The sequence below is a fragment of the Eptatretus burgeri genome, chromosome 1, assembly GCF_056783735.1.
Source record: "Eptatretus burgeri isolate ZD-2024b chromosome 1, Ebu_testis_v1, whole genome shotgun sequence".
NCBI lineage: Eukaryota > Metazoa > Chordata > Myxini > Myxiniformes > Myxinidae > Eptatretus > Eptatretus burgeri.
Window position 1 is genome coordinate 137,375,569 of NC_140961.1, and position 18,713 is coordinate 137,394,281.

The following is an 18,713-nucleotide window of genomic DNA, read 5'->3' on the forward strand; positions in this document are numbered from 1 at the left end:
TCATCATGTGTGTGCCATCCCTGAGATGGACGTTAAACTAGGCGTTCCGTCTGCCAAGCATCTGTTGGTGGACTATAAAGATCCCACCGTGTTCTTCGCAAAGAGTAGGTGAGCTATTATTGCCTGCAACTTGGCCAAATTACTAATACCTGCTCTGACTTCCTGTGTCTGAGTGGTAACCCATCCAGGATTGTAACCCTAGCCATATAAATTGCTTCGGCAGCACCTACGCTCTGTGCAGAGCATGGGTCATGAAGATTGATCCATTGCCGTTAACCTTTGGTGCATCATCTTCTTTGATCCCACCTCAAAAAAGGTGTGGTGTAACGTCTGGAATTCCAATAATCAATTGTGCATCATAAGATCTTGAGAACCGACTGTTTCAGTGGGATTAGATATGGGGTTTGGAACATCTAAATCCAAGTCTTATGTTGGGCCCCATATAAAGGACTGACTTTGATAACTTCAGCATTACACACCTATTTTCCATTAAATTTACACGAAAAGAGGTTCAAAGATCTTTGGACTACTATGTGGCAATTTTTTAAGGTTGTCACAATCTATATAGTGACCAAAAATAAACAAATAAAACCAATGACCAATTAACACAAATTAAGATGAACATACCAGCATACCAAACAATCCAATCAATCCCATTTTTGAGTTCAACTCCAACATTGCTGCTGGCATCTTTTCATCAGTAGAACTTAACACGGCAATGAAACAAATGAAACTTTGAAAAGCCCCTGGCCTTGATGGTATTCCAATCGATGTCTGGCGACTTCCGAAGTTAAGAAAAATCTTGCTGAAATTCTGCAATGAAACATACCTTGGAAATCACCTTCCAGAATGGAGGAAGGCAGATATTGTACCAATACCCAAGAATGGAAATTTAACGCTTTCTGAAAGCTACCGTGGAAATAAATTTAACTCAAACAGCAGCAAAAATTTACAATGGCCTCCTTCTTAACAGAATTTGCCCTGAATTAGAAAAGATCCTATGCTCAAATCAAAGTGGTTTTAAGCCCCTTCGATCGACATCTTCTCAAATGCTTGCTCTCAGGTGCATCATTGAGGAAGTACGCAATCATTGAAAAGAGGCTGCTTTTAATCTTCATAGACTTCAGGAAAGCCTTCGACTCCATTAACAGGAATAAACTTTTCCAAATTTTACTTGCATATGGCATCCCTGAGTCGATTGCAAAGGCCATACGAATTCTGTATGACGATAACTCTGCAGCAGTATTAACTCCTGAAGGAGAGACTGCAACTTTTCACATAGAAAATTGAGTTCTTCAAGGTGACCCGCTCACTCCTTTCCTGTTTACCATTGCCTTGGACGATGCACTAAGAACTGTGAATGAAGACTGGGATGGGATGACTCTCTCCCGGCGTCGAAGTAGCAGACATCCAGCTCAGCACATTTCTGACCTTGACTTTGCTGACGACATAGCGCTCCTTTAAGACATGTTAAGCGAAGCTGAACTTCTACTTCACAAGGCTGAAACTGCTGCTTGGTCTATTGGGCTCGTACTCAATGATGAAAAGATGAAGCATATGCACGTCAATCCTTCTGCTGACTGTGTTCGACTTACTGTTGCCAGAAGTCTGATAGAGAGAGCGAATGACTTTAAATACCTCGGCTCCTCTACCAACACGCAGTTTGACTTAGAATGCAGAAAAGCTCAGGCTTGGGCAGCAGCTCACGCCCTTCATAAGCTTTGGAGATCTCCAATTCGCAGACGGAGTAAGCCAAGAGTCTTCAAACTTCAGTTGAGTCAATGCTTCTCTATGGATGCGAATCTTGGACCTTGACCCAAACAATGGAGAAATCACTGGATGGTACCTACACCCAGATTGCTTCGAAAAGTTCTGAATGTTTCTTGGCGAGACCATATCACTAATAGGGATCTATTGTGGTTAGGGTGGTGGGCTTGGGATCTTCGGATCCTGAGTTCAATTCCCACTCGGCTGTTGAATTAATATCAGGTGGGGTTGACTCTGCCTGTCATCTTTCCAAGATCAGCAAAATGAGTGCAAGCTTGCTGGTATCCTGTGTCGGAGTGGCGACCTATCCAGTATTGTGCCCAATAGCCAAGGAGACTGCTTAGATAGTGCTCTACAGAGTATGGTCCCAATGGATGGATGGATGCATGGTTCTTTGCCCCACATCTCTGCTATTGTGAAGGAACGCCGCCTTCGCCTTGCTGATCATGTAACGCGACATGAAGAACTTGCAAAGAAAGTTCTACTCTGGAGGCCTTAGGAACCATGGAGAAAGGGTTGCCTCCTCACTACCCTGGGAGACATCGAGAAGGACACCAGCTTGAGGGGCATTGATTTAGTCAATGCTATGTCTCATCAAGAATCCTGGAAATATCTCATCATGCCACCACGATAAGTGGACGATTATTAAAAAAAACAAAAAGATGAATGAGATAACACTGAGATCTTGAGGCTGAGATGAAATTGCATTACCAGTGAAAGCATCTTCTGGTTGCATGTGAATTGGGCGGGTGAGGGTGTAGTTGATTGGTGATGTGATGTTATGGAGGTTTCCTCCCTCCTTTCGACACACCTCATCACGATCCTTGCACTGAGGAGAGATAGAAGTGCAAGCATGAGCATGAGCATGGAAGGTGAGTGGCCGGGTAACGGTACAAAAATCACAACAACAACAACAACACAAAAGACATCAATATTCTGTCGGAAAGAATATGGCGAGAAACACACCTTTGGCAGAGCACCAATCGGAGTACCCTTGGAACAGACGGCAAGCTTGCAGTGCAAAAACACTACAGCGGAGGCAGCAGCAAAAGGAGATCTAGCAAAACCTTGTCCGAGCCCAGTTTGATCACCATTTGAAACGGAGAGACGTGACCTGGATTTGGAGGGCCGACCAGGAAAGCTAACAACTGGCTGGGCCCTGAAGCTAAAGCGGTGGTTGATTTGCTGCTCTCCTGGCGAGAGGTTTTGGGGTGAAGGAGTCTGGTAAAACTCCAGTCCAAGTGAACCGTTGGGGCATAAGGACTCGATGAGAGAAAGAGATGGGGTGACAACAGGTGTTGATGAGGAAATGCGTGGAAAACCCCGACGTGGAGAACCTTTCGGGTCCGAGGAAAGGGACAGCAGGCAACTCTCAAGCAGAAAGCTGAGACGTGAATCTGTGGTTGTCATTGTGATCTTTTGGGGAAAGGGAAAGGTTGAAAGAGAGAAATGGAAATCAATTGTTTGGTATAAATAAGCAACTGCATTGGAGCCATCTTTGCATTGGTGGTGGGGATTAAAATTGAGGAAAAGAGGGGAAGGAAGGGAAGGAGGAAGATTGATGAGTACTGAAGGAAGTTTGATAGAGGAAGACTGAAGGAAGTTTGATAGAGGAAGACTGAAGGAAGTTTGATTTTTACTTCGTTTTCAGACAAGATAGGGGCATGGGCTGTGGGGTCGTATGTGGGCTCGGAAGGTGGTAATTAAAAAATAAGGAAATTATGTGGCAATGTTTGCCAACCTATGGTTGTTTGTCTGTGCTCTATCTATACAACAAAAGGAGCCGTGCATGTAGGCGTCCGAGTTCTACCCATTAGTTGGACAATTCGCTGGTATGGTCCACACAATTTCTTTACCACCGCCACCATGTTGGTGCATACTGCTATCCAAAGTCAAAGACATCTTCAGAGTTATCATATTCATAATTGCCATGCCCCCCTCCCCCCAATAAGTTTTCCATTCAGTGTAAAATGACCAACGTGACGGTTAAAAGCATTTTGAACCAAGAGGTGGCACGGGCCTTATGAAGATAGGTCTCGGCGATCAATGCAGCAGACCGTTGTTTATACATCACCAAAATTACATTGTGGCATTCTCTAAAGCAGGACTTTCACAGCGGAGGTTACACAGGTCCTTGCTACGATTTCTAACTATTTTCTGTTGAACAACTCGAGCAGGGACCATAAAACCCATATCATAACAAAGGTATGCCTGGTGTTGTGTTAATGGTTAGGGTGGTGGGCTTGGGATTCCAGGATCAGGTCAGGTCAGGTATGGGAGCATGTGCCAGAGCAGCGCGTCGCTGTGTCCACTTTCCGCTGGTACTCCTGGGGCCTCCGTCTGGCCATCCCCTAGACAGATGCCTGGCCCATCCCCCATCTCCACGAGATGCCGATCAACCTCCACAACCACGAGGCACGTGGTCGGCCCATTGGCCTCCTCCACTCACGAGGCTTCTTCGCTGAGAGAATCTGGTGAGCAGGATCAGCGTCAGGAAAACGAGCCACATGTCCACGCAGCCGCAGCTGACGCTCACGGACTATGCAGTTAACAAACCTCATTTGTGTCTCTCTTAGCAACCGCTCGTTGAACACAAAATCTAACCACCGATAGCCAAGGATTCTCCGAAGAGACCTGGTACCAAAGGAATTAAGTCACCATCTCAGATCCCGAGTCAGAGTCCAAGTCTCACCTCTGTTAGGGCAGTGCACAAGGACCTGAAGACTCAGACTTTCGTCCTCCCGTACAGGTACCGATAGCACCACACCCCATGATCCAGTGAATCCATGACTCCCAGGCCCGACCCAGACGTCTATTGAACTCTGGCTCACAGCCAGCAGAGACATGAATATCACTACCAAGGTAAGTGAATCTCTCCATGACCTCAACATCCTCACCACAAACAGGTACAGACAAGATAGCAGCATCTGAGATGTCATTGAAAGCCTGAATCTTAGTTTTAACCCAGGAAACCCATAATCCCAGTGGCTCAGACTCCTCATTCAGCACCTCGAGGGCCCCCAAAAGGACATCTAAAGTCTCCGCAAAGATGACTGTAAAATCAAGGTCAGAGATCGTGACATTCCCAAACGATGCACCGCAGCTTGATCTCTCTGACATCTTCCCCAGAATCCAGTCCATACAAGCACTGAAAAGTGTGGGGGCCAGCACACACCCCTGACTAACTCCAGTAACACCTTGATCTCTCTGGAAATAAGTCAGAGATGGTATCACCGCATCTCACAGCACTTTCAGTACCAGAGTATAGTTCGGACATCAGATTGATCAGTTTTGGTGGCACCCCACGAAGACCGAGAATCCTCCAGAGGACATCCCGATTCACTGAGTTGAACACTTTGCAGAGATCAACATAAGCTGCAAGCAGCCCCTGCCAAAACTGCCGTCTGTGTTTGGTGAGGACCTGAAGAGCAAGGATACGGTCAATCGTTGACCTCTTTGGTGTAAAGCCTGACTGCTCTGGACGCTGGTGCTCAAGCAGATGGTGGCGAACCCTATCAAGAAATATTCGAGCAAAGGCCTTGCCTGGCACTGAGAGCAGCGTCACCCCTCAGTAGTTGTTGCAGTCTTGGCGATCACCCTTCCCTTTCCAGAGAGGGACAACAAGGCCCCTCTTCCAATCAGTTGGGATGATGCCTGTGTTCCAGGCAGAGTGCAGAACTGCATGCAATGACACGAGTACAGCATTTCCACCAGCCTTGAGAAGTTCAGCATAGAGGTCACAGATCCTAGGAGCTTTACCCCATTTCAACCGGTTTGCCGCAGCCTGTGTTTCCACAAATGAAGGTGGACCACAGTCGATTGGAGGGTCAGCAACAGGGATTGTAACACCCCTGACATCCAAATCAACAACTGGTGGATCAGCCAAGTACAGCTGCCCAAAGTAACCAGCCCAGCGGGTCTTCACTTCGGACTCCTCTGTTAAGAGCCTACCACCCTCTGCTCTAACTGCAGTGCTCCGAGGGATGAGCTTGGATGAACGCAATGCGCGAATTCCCCTGTAAGCGGGACGAGAATCACTTGACCACAGGTGATGCTCTACCCCCTCACAGACTCCCCACACATAGGCCTCCTTGTCCACCCTTAGTGCACATTCAGTTTTATGCCTCAGCTCCCCGAACAGCTCAGCTCTGTCATATAGCCTTGCCCTGCGACTCTGGTCAATGGTATCCAGTGTCCCTTGAGAGACACAATTCTTCTTCGCAATATGGTGAGTTTCAAGACATCTACCAGCAACATCAAGGATGGTGGTCTTGAAGGCACTCGACAACTCTTCAGGACCCCCAAAAAACACCCAGACCCCCCAAATCTCCACTCAGCCTGTTCACAAACTCCTCAGCTGCCCTCTCATCCTTGAGCTTGCCAACATCCAACCTAGGCTGGGATGGTGCCATTCTGTTGGATTTAAGGTGCTACTAAAGAGTTGCTACAACAAGCTGGGAGTCAGTATTGAGGAACTGAGCACTCCTGTAGACCCTACATTTCTGGATCATCCTCCAGCGACCATCAATGAGCACGTGGTCAATCTCCTTTGCCACACCGCCAGCGTTGGAATACCAAGTCCAGCGATGAGCTTGTGGGCGCTGAAACCATAAACCAGCCACCCTAAGTCCATGACTTCTTGCAAAGTCAAAAAACTTAGTGCTATTCTGGTTCACAGTTCCAGACCCATGGATCCAACACATGTCTCATAACCATCCCTATCAGTTCCAGTCGATGCATTGAAATCCCCCAAGACGAGAAGTGTATCTCGTCTGGAGCAATGATCAACCACAGACTCAAGCGTGGCATAGAATGTGTCCTTCACGGTGAGGTCACTCGCCTCAGTTGGAGCATATACAGAGACCAGGGAAATGACACCTAAGTAGTGATGAATCCTTCGCCTCATAATACGCTCGTTGACTGGTGTTACCTTAATTATAATTGGAGTCAGCTTATTGGACACAGCTGCAGCAACTCCTTGGTCATGGTAACCATCAGAGCGACCAGACCAATAGTAGTGTAACCACTCGCCATGATCTCGCCGCAATCTAGTCTCCGAACCTCAAAGTGCTGCAATACCGATGTCCAAACGCTTGAGCTCAGATGATAACAGAGACAGGTGATCATCCTCTCTGAGGGAAAGGACATTCCAGGCACCCACCCGAAGGGACTGCCGTCTGGTGGACGACACCTCAGCACCACTCCGACACACTCTCCCACAATCTGACCCAGGAATGTTACCCCATGGTTTCCCTCCTATCATCAAAGATTGGGGGTCCCAAAGGCTTTGCCCCAATCCTGTCATCCGGTGAGCTGCCCTGCGAAGGGAAGCTGCACAGGAGGTACTCCCACGGAGTGGGTTTTCAGATTTCATTGCGTTTTTCTTGTGTTTTGTGGAATGAAGGGTTTTACGGTGGCCGGAGTGCAAATCCTGCCACCAACCTCCGAATAAGAAGTAACCCAACTGCAGGAGGACGTCCGCTGACACAGTTGGGCACTAGATATGGATGGCCGTTGGCTCACAAGGAGCTCATCCGCCCTTTGACAGGTTTTGTTTTTAATCCTGCTGGGTGTCCATATCCAAACACCCTCCTCACCAGAAAACCTGGTGGGGGAGACGGTTTAGTCGCCGACAACCCGACCATGGAACAGGTTAGTACAGGTTTACATGGTACCTGTAGCAGGTCACAGATCTATCTCATCTGGCCTGACCTGACAATAGGCAGCACTGCCTGACCCCACATCCCAATATACACTTTATAGCGGCCTTTAGTGGCCTCAAAACGGACGTCAAGGTAGTTCAAAACCTTGCCCAGATTTTGAAGTCCCAACACCCAAAATTTAGGGCCTTTAGGTGCTACGGTTCGGCCGTGAAATAGTAACATACAAAGCAAACGCACAAACACCTGGAAATATTTACAATGATACAATTGAGCGTTCTGAGGTCACTTGTAATACCCTCTCCCACCACAACTGGGAGTGGTGCAACACAGTACACATTTCCGTAGAGAATTTGCGTTGGTCCCACCTTCAGAACTTCTGGGGGTAGGGGGAAATCAAGTTGCCACATACGACCTTTGTCTTATGATCCCGAGCCCCCCGAGCAAGTTTGGTCGAGATCGGATGAGTAACGACCGAACCTATCGGCTACAGACAGACAGATGTAAAATTGTGTATTTTAGTATAATGATTATTTCCAATACCGCATGAAAATTATTTTGAGACTTAAAGTAGTCGATGCCACTGACAAAAAAAAAAAAAAAAAAAAAAAAAAAAAAAAAAAAATCGGAAAAATTGACATCGTCACCAAATACCCTGATAAGGTACTTCTCTGCATTCATAATTTTCAGTGCTCTGTTGCAGGTGCTTACCTGAATATAGATCCTTTGCCCTGGTTTTGCAGAGAGAACTCTGTCGTGAGGCAAGCGAAAGAGGTCAGTGTGAAACACCTCCATTCTGAAGGTGATGTCACGGGCACGAGGTGGAGATGGTAGACCGAGGTTTGTGAAGTTCGTAGTTTGAAGCTGCAAGTTGTGGTTATAATTGGTTGTAGAAGGAAGGTCTCGGTCCTCAATGGTTGCAGAGGAGAAGGTTGGAATAGCTGAAAAAGCCTGATGTGCCAAGGTACTCGGCTGAACAGTGGACAGAGGTGCTCGGCCAGAAGGTGGTGGTTGCAATTTACATCCAACCTGCGGATCACGAGTCAGAGCAGAGAAATGGATGGGTTTCGTTGTGCTTGTAAGAGAGAATGGCTTAGAAGGGAACTATTTTTGTAAGTCACTGTGCGAATGCGAATTCAGATGCTGATTTGTTTGCACAAACTACATAACCACCGACGACAAATACTACGAGCTGGCACAGCAATTCATTCAAAATTGCATAAAGCAGACTCTTATTGTTGAAGCTTTTTGTCTTGCACTTGTCAGGACAATCGTAATAATGCTGGATGTCAAAGATCAAAGCAATTTGTAGTACTCAAACATGGTCACTGATTGGTACTCGCCATCGATTGGTAAGATGTGGTCGAGGCTGAATGGCCAACAAAAATACCTGTCATAACAACGAGACACCGAGGGTACTGGGCAACCCAAGACTTCCAGCAAAGCTGCAGTTTCATCAAAACGAGCGAAGCGCTTGGGCTAAAAATTTTGCTTCCAGAGAACCGGACTTTGTGTGTTCATAAATACAGCTTCAAGCATGCGCAAATGTGCAAAACTGCGTGCTCGACCTAAAATTCTAAACCGATCGGCGGAATCGTTTTGTGCGTATTCTGGGTTGCTCAGCATATGCTGTCCAATCGCGTAGACGCAATTTTGAGAAAGCGTTTTCTTTGGATTTTTGAATGCATGGGCTCAAGTTCACCTGCAGCTTGCTGTTGTGAATTGCGTAGGTAACATGCTGCTTTATTCGGTCCTCCAATCTTTGGGATGGACGACTTGCGTACCTGGCATCACACCTACACCGAAACTCATAAATAACATTGCTCAATTGTGTGGTAGGTCGGACATTGTTCTGGATTGGGGCAACATTTGATGATTGATAGATATCATGCGTGTTGCAACAATGTGATATCAGTGTGAAACCGCTTGCTTTACCTGCCGTTCGAACGCACATTTCTCATGTCCAAAGACGGCATCTTTAAATCAGTTATCAATTGTGCGCCGTAAGCACACGACGATGACTTGCTTCGGGGAGACATTGTCAACAGCAGTGTCGTAGCAATGTGTTTGTTTGATGTCTCGAGCTGATAGACCAACGGTTCACTCGAGGAAGCCATTGATATCTGCGCAGTATCGCTATACCATAGCAATCGTGAGCCTCAGTCGATTTCCAAATCGGTGTTTGTGGAATTTATTGATGTGGCAACTCACGTAGTGGAGTTCAGTTTCGGCGACACCATGTAAGCTCAATTTGATGGTGTTGCGATGGGATCCGCACTCAGACCAACTCTCGTTAATATATTTTTCGTGTTCGATGAGAAGTGCACCTTCCAGGATTTATCCACCAACCTCGTGTATTTTCAATACGTTTGCGATTTTCAGCTGCTGCTGCACACAAGGACTTAGGCGCACACCTCAATGTGCTTCATCCCACGCTCAAGTTCACCTGTGAAATAAAGAATTTGAATGTGCTCTCCTTTCCACACGTGTTAGTCGAGAAATCTAGGATAGGTTCTCAACTTACATCTATTGTAAGGCTATTTTCTCTGGGCAGGAAGTTCTCTTTCAGCCCCCCACGTACTACAAGACGGCACTTATTAACAACCTCACGAACAGAACTTTGAGCGTTTGTGCAATGTGCAAGCTTGCAGCAGAAAATGGAATGTGTCAAAGCCATTTTACGTTACAATGGCTTTATTGACCTAGTCATCGGCAGGTGTGTATTGCGCAAGATTTCTACCTGGTCAAAGGATGCCACCTTTGGATCTGAGAAGTGTTTGGTCAAATGTCACAAAAATTTGAACAGCAGGTGAAGCGAGTAGTTGCGCACCGCGATTGCATTGTTGCAACGCAAGTGGTATTTACCAGTGGCAAGTGCCACGTGAACAAGCTCGTGTGGGAAGCAATTGCATTTCAGCGATTTTTGGCTGACCTGGCACCGCTTTGTCTTGAATATGCCACTTGAGGCAGTCGAGTTGGGATTTTGCTGCCACCTGACGTCTGTGCCTTCTTCATGTTGAACCCCATTGGCAGTGGAATTGGATGAAATAACTGATTCTGGTCATTCAGACAAAAGCAGAGATATAAGGAAGCATATAAATGAACACAAGATATGTACATTCCAGCACTAGCAAAAGCAAAGCAAACAACAACACCAAGAGATTGTATGACTTGGTAATGTGGAGTTCTGAGTCAAAAGAAGACATGCCTCTTGAAATTAACTTACACCACACCCTCTTATTGAAAATAAATGAGGGTAGAATGGTGTGGGAGGGTTGGGGAGAGTAGTAAAGGAAAAAATTTGTAGAATGTAAGAGAAAGGGAAGGAAAGAGAAGGAGCAGATACAGAGCATACTCGGGGCAGGGTCAAAAGTTCCACCACATTTGTGAATATAAAAACTGACAGGATGATGCCGAGGTAAGCGCAGCTACCCTCGAGTTGTCGAATATGGTTTCAATTCACAACCCAACAATAGACTGTCTAATTAGTACTCTGCAGGCAGGGGCAGGTGGCACCACAAAGCGGGCCATCCCTTGGACGGAAGTTAAACTGGGTGTCCCGTCTGCCAACATTAGTTGGTGGATATTATAGGTCCTGTGGTGTTTGTTGCGAAGAGTAGGTGACTTACCGCCAGCACCCTGGCCAGATTCCAAATTCCTGTCGCCTTCAATCAACGTCGGGCCTGACCAGCCAGGCCATTAAAGACTTGGGCCAAAAAACCTCCCCCGGCCGAAGATGGGTCAAATTGGGGCCAATAAAGATGTAGTAGTAGGTAGTAGTAGTAAGTATATGTAATAAAGATATCCCTTAAACGGTGGTGTGCAAACCAGTTTTTTCAGTATTAGTGTTGTCCAGTTGTTTGCGCCTTCAGGCTTCATCAGGAAGACAGAAATCAGATTACAATACATAGCTTTCCAAGATAGCATGTGTATGTCATATAATGCTCCCTGACATGCTGGCTACCAGGAAGCAAAGTAAAGAATGCATCAGTTGCATAACCCAACATGTCATAAGTGATCATTGTCCCATTTATCTACATCACAACTTGCTCACCTGGCCACCAAAGCTCGAGTTTCACATAGTTCCCTGTCTCACAGCGGGTTACCGAAGTTGGCTCCTCATGCATCAGCCATTCTGACTTGTCAAGCGGTATGCGTCTCATAGTCAATGATGAGCTTTTCAGTTCGACATCATCTGCCTCATTCACTACCTGGCATGCACAAAATCATACGCAGAGACAAGAAGGGGCAGAGTCAACAGCTGAGATGGGGGAGCAGGTCAGTACAGCAAGGTAATGGGTGAGAATGGTGGTTAGGGCAGTGCACAACTTGCCCTTGATGGGATCAGGGTGATGGTACGATGAAGGAGCATTTGTGAATTGAGAGGAATAAAAGGGGCGACGGAAAGGAAAGAGTAACGAAGGTAATCGAGAGGTCATAAAATTTAAGATTATAAGGGGGAAAAAAAAAATCTCAGCTTATGTTGCTGATGAATCCCATTTTCATTCTGTGCGTGCGTGCATGCGTGTGCAGGTGCAGGTGTGTGCGTGTTTTTATTTTATTTCCTAAAATGCAGTGCTGTAGCTAATTACATAAAATATGTGACAGAATTGAAATGTTACAAATAGTTTTCCACCTAAGATTTTCATTCTATCTTACACAAATGACAAAAGTAACAACCAAACTGAGGAACATACTATACTGTAGTAATACTCGAGTTGGTGAAAGCTGGTGTTGGTCTCCATTGAGGCACGAAATAAAACGATTAATTTTATCAACTGAAAGCTCACAAGAAATGTATATACAGCACAAGGAACTTCAACGCACAAGGAGGCCATTCGACCAATCGTGGCAACAACTTTGTGCTCCCCCATCCTCACTACATCCAGATGCCTATCTGTCTCGATTTTAAAACTATCCACTGACTCTACTGTCACTATCTCTTCAGGGACACCATTCAATGCATTCATCTCTCTGAGTAAAGGACCCCTACTTTACTACCATCCTACCTCTCCTCTTCTTCACTCTTAAACTGTGACCTGGCTCTGGCAGTGCCCACTCTGCTGAAAAACTCTTCTGCCCCCATTTTGTCAAGACCCTTCATTATCTAAAACGTCTCAATCATCTCCTTTGTAATATACCTAGCAGGGACCTGCGGAACATCCGTGCAATGTGAAATGTGACTTCACGTCCTCAACTCCCCTCCCCCCCACAAACTCCAAGTCACCAACCCGAAGGCTTCAATCCCCTCTCCACTCAAAGCCTTCAAACTCCCTCCCCCTAACAACTCCTCAACCACCCCTCACCCCAATTGAAAGTCTTCAACTCCTGCTCTCCAACTCTGTCCCATCTTTACTCTTCCCCTGCCCCCCCTCCCTAAACAAATCTGAACTCTCTGTCCCCCTTCCCCCTTCCCCACTCAAAAAAAGTCAAAGGGCATTCTTACATCAATCATTACATATTTAATATCGTGTCACCACAATTACCCAATTTGAAGTTGTCTTACTTGAAACCTTCTCGTCAATAAATGACTATCTCAGCATTTTGGGGTATTTTGTGTCACTGACAATCTTTCAAAAAGGGTTTTTACCATATTAGGTAAAAATAAACATATAAAATAAACATGTTTTTCATTCCTTTAATTGCTTCCAACTCGCCACATATGTTTGTTTAATTCACATCAAATGTGAATTTCAGATCCATCCGGATGTGAAATACGGATCGTTTATAAAACCTGTTTTTGCACATAATTCAGCGTTGAAAACTCGAGTGAAAATCAAAATTACATACAACAACCTTCCATTTATTTTTTTTTTTGCTGGTATTTTGCATAATAGGCCACAAGTTGGAGATTTTTTCTTAAAGTGGCGTATAGTAGACTCCTGTATCGATCGCTCCCAAACCTGAATTACCTTATTTCTGCTGCATGAGTTGTAATCAAAACATACCTTTCTTTCTTCAAAATGTTTCTTTATTTCATGATATGATAGTAAATGCGTTGTTCAGTCTTCAAATGTACATCAGAAGCCTGAAGACCTAAGGCCCGAGACCTTCTGAGTGGCACCCAAGATGGCGCAAGTATGATTGGATTATTTTTAATTTTTTAGGTTCGATTGTAGGTGGAGTCAGACCAACTGTCCAACCAATGGGTGGAAAGATTGAAATTCATGGAGAAATCCAGGTACTTTAATCTAATATACATTTAATCTAATTATGCCTGTGTGTGTCCATCGCTGCGTCCATCCATCCGGCGCGTGCTTTTAGTCTATCATAATAAATTCAGTGTATGTCTGTGTCCGTGTGTCAGTGCGTCTCCTCCATAACTCTAAAACCATTGAACCTCGCAGCCTGAAACTTTGCATGCATAAGATAATTAATGGCTTACCTTCATGAAAGTCATATCGTTGGACAGCACAACTTCATCTCACATGGGTCTTCGCCACAATTTTGATTTGACCTACTAAAATATGTTGCCTTGGAAACATGATCTACTCTCGTGGACCAATTGAAGTATAAAATCGAAATGTGGATTTCGGATTTGAGGATCGGATCTCGTGGACTAAATAAGGGTTGAAATCTGGAGTGAAATCTGAAAATGTTAAATTACTGATTCTTATAACTAAGTGTATAAGCGTATTTATTGAAGGAACGCTATGCTTCCACCTTCTCCATATTCACACAAGAACATGTGAAATTGCCAAAGCATTAAACTTTAACTTTTTCTACCGTTCCGACAATTATATCGAGTGAAGAAAAGATTGAGGAATAAGCCCGAAGTGTGACTTCATTGGATGCAACAAAAATAATTTTAAAGCAGGTGAAAGCGACCGCGGCCCGGAGTTTGGAAGGCAAAATAAATAATGGGAACTATGATTTCAAGAGAGAATTGAAAAAATGCTTTCAGTGTGGCCGCAAAGCAATACATCCCCACTCCACGGCAGGATGGCTGAGAGGTACACACACTCGCTCTAAGCTGTCTTGCCTGGGTTTGAATCTCAACCCAGCTATAAACTCTCGGCCCGGTGTTTCACAGGCAAGGTGATCAACCAGTGTGTGTGTGCCATCCCTCAGATGGACATTAAACTGGGTATTGTGTCTGTCAGAATTAGATGGTGGACATTAAAGATCCCTTAGCAGTGTCCTTTGCGAAGAGTTAGGAAGCTATCCTTGGCATCTGAGCCAAGTTCCAATTTACTGCTCTAACCTGCAGGGGCACTGCATCAGCAGTACTGCCACAGCTTCAGTCAATGATGCTACTCACAGCCTTGTGCTGCACAGGAAAAAAAGGCAACAACCAGACCATTATCCATAGTATATTCTTGTAATAATATTTTAATTAATTTACTCTGAAAAACTTCCACCCAATATTTTTCTGTCAGGAACACATTCTCCATTCAATACATTTAGAAGTCACGGGGATTTTGAAGTTTGATTTACATGATTTCAATTTACACGATGTTTTCCAGGAACGCTCTGTGACGTAAATAGCGAAGTGCCTGTATATACTGTAGATATTTGCGTGTTTATGTGTATGCATGTGTTTGCATATATTTGTGTGATGTCATAAAGCATAACATAACATTCACTTTGCTAACTCCCCACCCTCCTCTCTCTTTTCATCCCCTCCCCACCCCCTCTCTCTCTCTCTCTCTCTCTGTCTCCTCCTCACTCCCTCCTCCTAATAAAGTGCAGCACTCTCCTCCCACACCACTTTTTTTTTTTTTTTTTTTCTCTCTCTCTCTCTCTCTCTCTCTCTCTCTCTCTCTCTCTCTCTCTCTCTCTCTCTCTCTCTCTCTCTCTCTCTCTCTCTCTCTCTCTCTCTCTCTCTCTCTCTCTCTCTCTCTCTCTCTCTCTCTCTCTCTCTCTCTCTCTCTCTCTCTCTCTCTCTCTCTTCTCTCTCTCTCTCTCTCTTCTCTCTCTCTCTCTCTCTCTCTCTCTCTCCCCCCCCCGTCTGTTTCCTTCCAGGATAAGTTGCAAACCCATGTTCCTTGTTCAGTCATGTTCTTGTTAATCTCTGCCATCGAAGATGGACGGAGGTTACTGTTTTCACCCCTGTTTGTTTGTTTGTTTGTGAACAGTATTATGGAAAAACTCCTCGACGGATTTCGACGAAACTTGGTGGGGGGGGGGGGGTTAGGTCTGGTCCAAGGATCATGCCATTCGATTTTGGACTTTTTCCAAAGTCCAATATGGCCGCTATGGCGGCCATTTTGAAAAAATATTTGAATTTTTGTTTTTGCATTTCTAGATGTTTTAAGTGATTTCCAACCCCCCCCCCCAAAAAAAATTGTTAGAGAAAAAAAAAAAATTTTGCAACTTTTTTTTTCAACAAAATTTCGATTTTTTTTTTGCATTTCTACATGTTTTAAGTGATTTCCAACAAAAAAACAAGCCAAAATTATAATTGCGGCTGATTTTGGAACTTCAGGTGGATATACCCACATAAAATCAATTTCTGTCTCGAGGAATCTAGTTATGACGAATGAATTGAGTATGTAAAAGTTAAAAGTTAAAGGGAAAGTTGCAAACTATAACTCTGTGAGCACTGTTGACGTCAAATTGAATGAATAGGATATCAGGTTCACTTGAGTGACCTAGCAGTATTGGCGGAGGAGGTTTTGCACTCTACAAAGTGCTCCCCCTCTAGTTCACATAGCATTGGTTTTCTTCGTGCTTTTAACCACCCTTCCCTACACCCTGATCACAATGTCTGTCTTAATTTTGCTCAACTTGGGATTGAAAAGCAAAACTCAGTTTACAGCAAGTGTGGGTTCATGGTCATTAATGCTTCATCTCTGCACCCCCCCCCCCACATCACTCCCTACCACATCCCACAGCACATCCATCCACACCCCAACACACCTGACACCTGCCCTGCAGCTCCCCACTCCATAAGTGGCAAGTTGGAGGCAACGGAAAATGGGTTGGTCAGACTCAAAAGCAGGTTTTTAACTTATCTGGAATTTACGTTCCAGATAAGGTATTGTCATCGTGCACCGTCCATCCATAGACCTCTCCGGCCAAACCGCTGGGCCGATCCGCATGAAATTTTGCAGCAACGTTCCTCTCCTGACTGGTAACAGGAATTGCTGGGCTCGTTCTGGTTACATGATTTTAAGTAGGTCAAAATGGCCGACTTGGTAAATTTCTTCAAAAATCTTCTTCTCCAGACGCACCAGTCAGAATGCTACTAAATTTGGGTTACAACATTAGGCCAGGATAGGAATGTTAAATTGCCAAGGTCATACCGATCACATGACCAGAAGTGTGTCAAAATGTTCGATTCAGTCAATTTTTGGGAAAATCGCGTCAATTCCTTCAAAAATCTTCTTCTCCAGACCCACCAGTCAGAATGCTACCAAATTTTGATGACAACATTAGGACAGGGTCCTGCTGTTAAATTGCGGAGACCATGCCGATCACACGACCGGAAGTGTGCCAAAATGGCGGCCCTGCAAATTCCTTCTAAAATCTTCTCCTGATCCACCAGTCAGAATGCTACCAAATTTGAGTTATAACATTAGGCCAGGGAAGGGATGTTAAATTGCCCAAGTCATTCTGATGATATGACCAGAAGTGTGTCAAAATGGCCGACAGTCAATCTTTGGGAAAATCGCGCAAATTCATTCCAAGATCTTCTTCTCTTGCCCCACCTGTCAGAATGCGAACAAATTTGGGTTGCAACATTATGGGTAGAGTAGGAATGTTAATTATATTGTGGAAGTGATGCAGATCACGTGAACCAGAAGTGTGTTAAAATGGCCGACCGAGTCAACTTTTGGGAAAATCGCATTAATTCCTTTAAAAATCTTCTTCTCCAGACCCACCCGTCAGAATGCTACCAAATTTGGATTACATTATCCTTGGACCATGTGAAATTGTGGAGATCATGGCAATCACATGACCAGAAGTGTGTCAAAATGGCGGACTTCATAAATTTTTTGTAAAATCACGTAAATTCCTTCAAAAATCTTTCTCACCAGACCCATCAATCAGAATTCTACCAAATTTTGGTTACAACATTAGGCCAGGGCCCAGATAAGCTACAGGTTCAGTGGTCCTATTTTTTTATGTATATTTTACTAAACTCGATAAAAATTCAAGAGGTTGAAATGTTCTTTCACATGCATCAAACTGCATCATTGTATCCCATTTCGCTCTTTTTTTTATTACCCCGAATATGTGAAGTGAAAAGCGGGGTTAAGCAATTGGTTCACTTGTCCTTCTGTCTACAAACGTCAGTTTATGATCGAGGAACAACTTCATTTCTTTGAACACGAATTGGAAAACTAACCTGTAGTTTAACATACTTCGGTTCTGAATTTCTCCTAATCACACGTGCACAGAGAGGAGTGAGATAAAAAAAATATTTTTTTACTCTGTCTGCTTGTCCGGCAGACAAGCAAAATTGAAAATGATTCCAAACAGGAAGCTTACTGTTTTTAAGGACGTCACAAAGGACACAAACAACAGGCATAAATAAATAATGTAACATGTTAAATAAGGTGGTGTAAAAGATGCCATATCAACGGTGGTAAACTTCCAGATTTTTTTTTTGTATGACCTTTAAAAGTCCACAGAATCAAAAATTTCTGTTTGGTTTAATGAATAGATATGGCTTCACTTAACACTTAATCATTGTTTTTCTTGATTAAATATCTTGAAACTAAGATTTTAATGTTTTTTTGGTGTCCTTGTATGCTCGATTGGCCCTGCTCCCCAAAAAACGGTGATGTGATTACATCATAAATCACATGACCCGCCACGTCATCTCCAGGATACTTTTGCTGCAGGACTTGTGTTTACGTGCGGGGTACATATGCTCTGAACTCTGAAAAAGTACTGAGAATGCCATTTAGATGTATTGTTGCTGGTTGTAGCAATAAAACCAAAGATGGTGTAAGTGTGTGCATGTTTTCTCAAAATATCGAGCTGCAAGGAAAATTTGGACAGCTAAGGTAAAACTGACCAGAGTAAAGTGGCATGACCCAACTGCTTCAAGCGTCATTTTTGCAGTGTCCATTTTGAAGATAATTCGTACGACACTGGAATTATCATTATCATTATCCAGAAATGGAGAAAACGATGAAATGATATTTAATTTCTCTGACCATGGTGCATAGTTTGACAGCAACAAACAACTTTCACATTGCAATGCCTCATATTATTATTTTTTTTAAATTTGCAAATGAGATTACACATTTTAATGACTTCTATTTTTTTTTTTTGAGTTTTCCACTTATTATAATTAACCAGCACATTACCTGATCTGGTTATTACAATTAG

The 18,713-nt window shown here is 44.2% G+C and overlaps 1 protein-coding gene across 3 annotated transcripts in view; it reads right to left on the reverse strand.

Moving 5' to 3' along the window:
• Window positions 1-18,713, reverse strand: part of TGFBR3 (transforming growth factor beta receptor 3) — a 99,230-nt gene that overhangs the window by 9,443 nt on the left and 71,074 nt on the right. For all 3 annotated transcript variants that reach the window (XM_085899847.1, XM_085899856.1, XM_085899836.1), the window contains exons 8-12: window positions 11,482-11,638; window positions 10,360-10,484; window positions 8,139-8,456; window positions 2,734-3,183; window positions 2,479-2,596 (exon numbers count right to left, since the gene is read on the reverse strand). In XM_085899847.1, coding sequence (XP_085755973.1) covers window positions 2,479-2,596; window positions 2,734-3,183; window positions 8,139-8,456; window positions 10,360-10,484; window positions 11,482-11,638 — 1,168 coding nt within the window. The remainder of the gene's footprint in view (window positions 1-2,478; window positions 2,597-2,733; window positions 3,184-8,138; window positions 8,457-10,359; window positions 10,485-11,481; window positions 11,639-18,713) is intronic.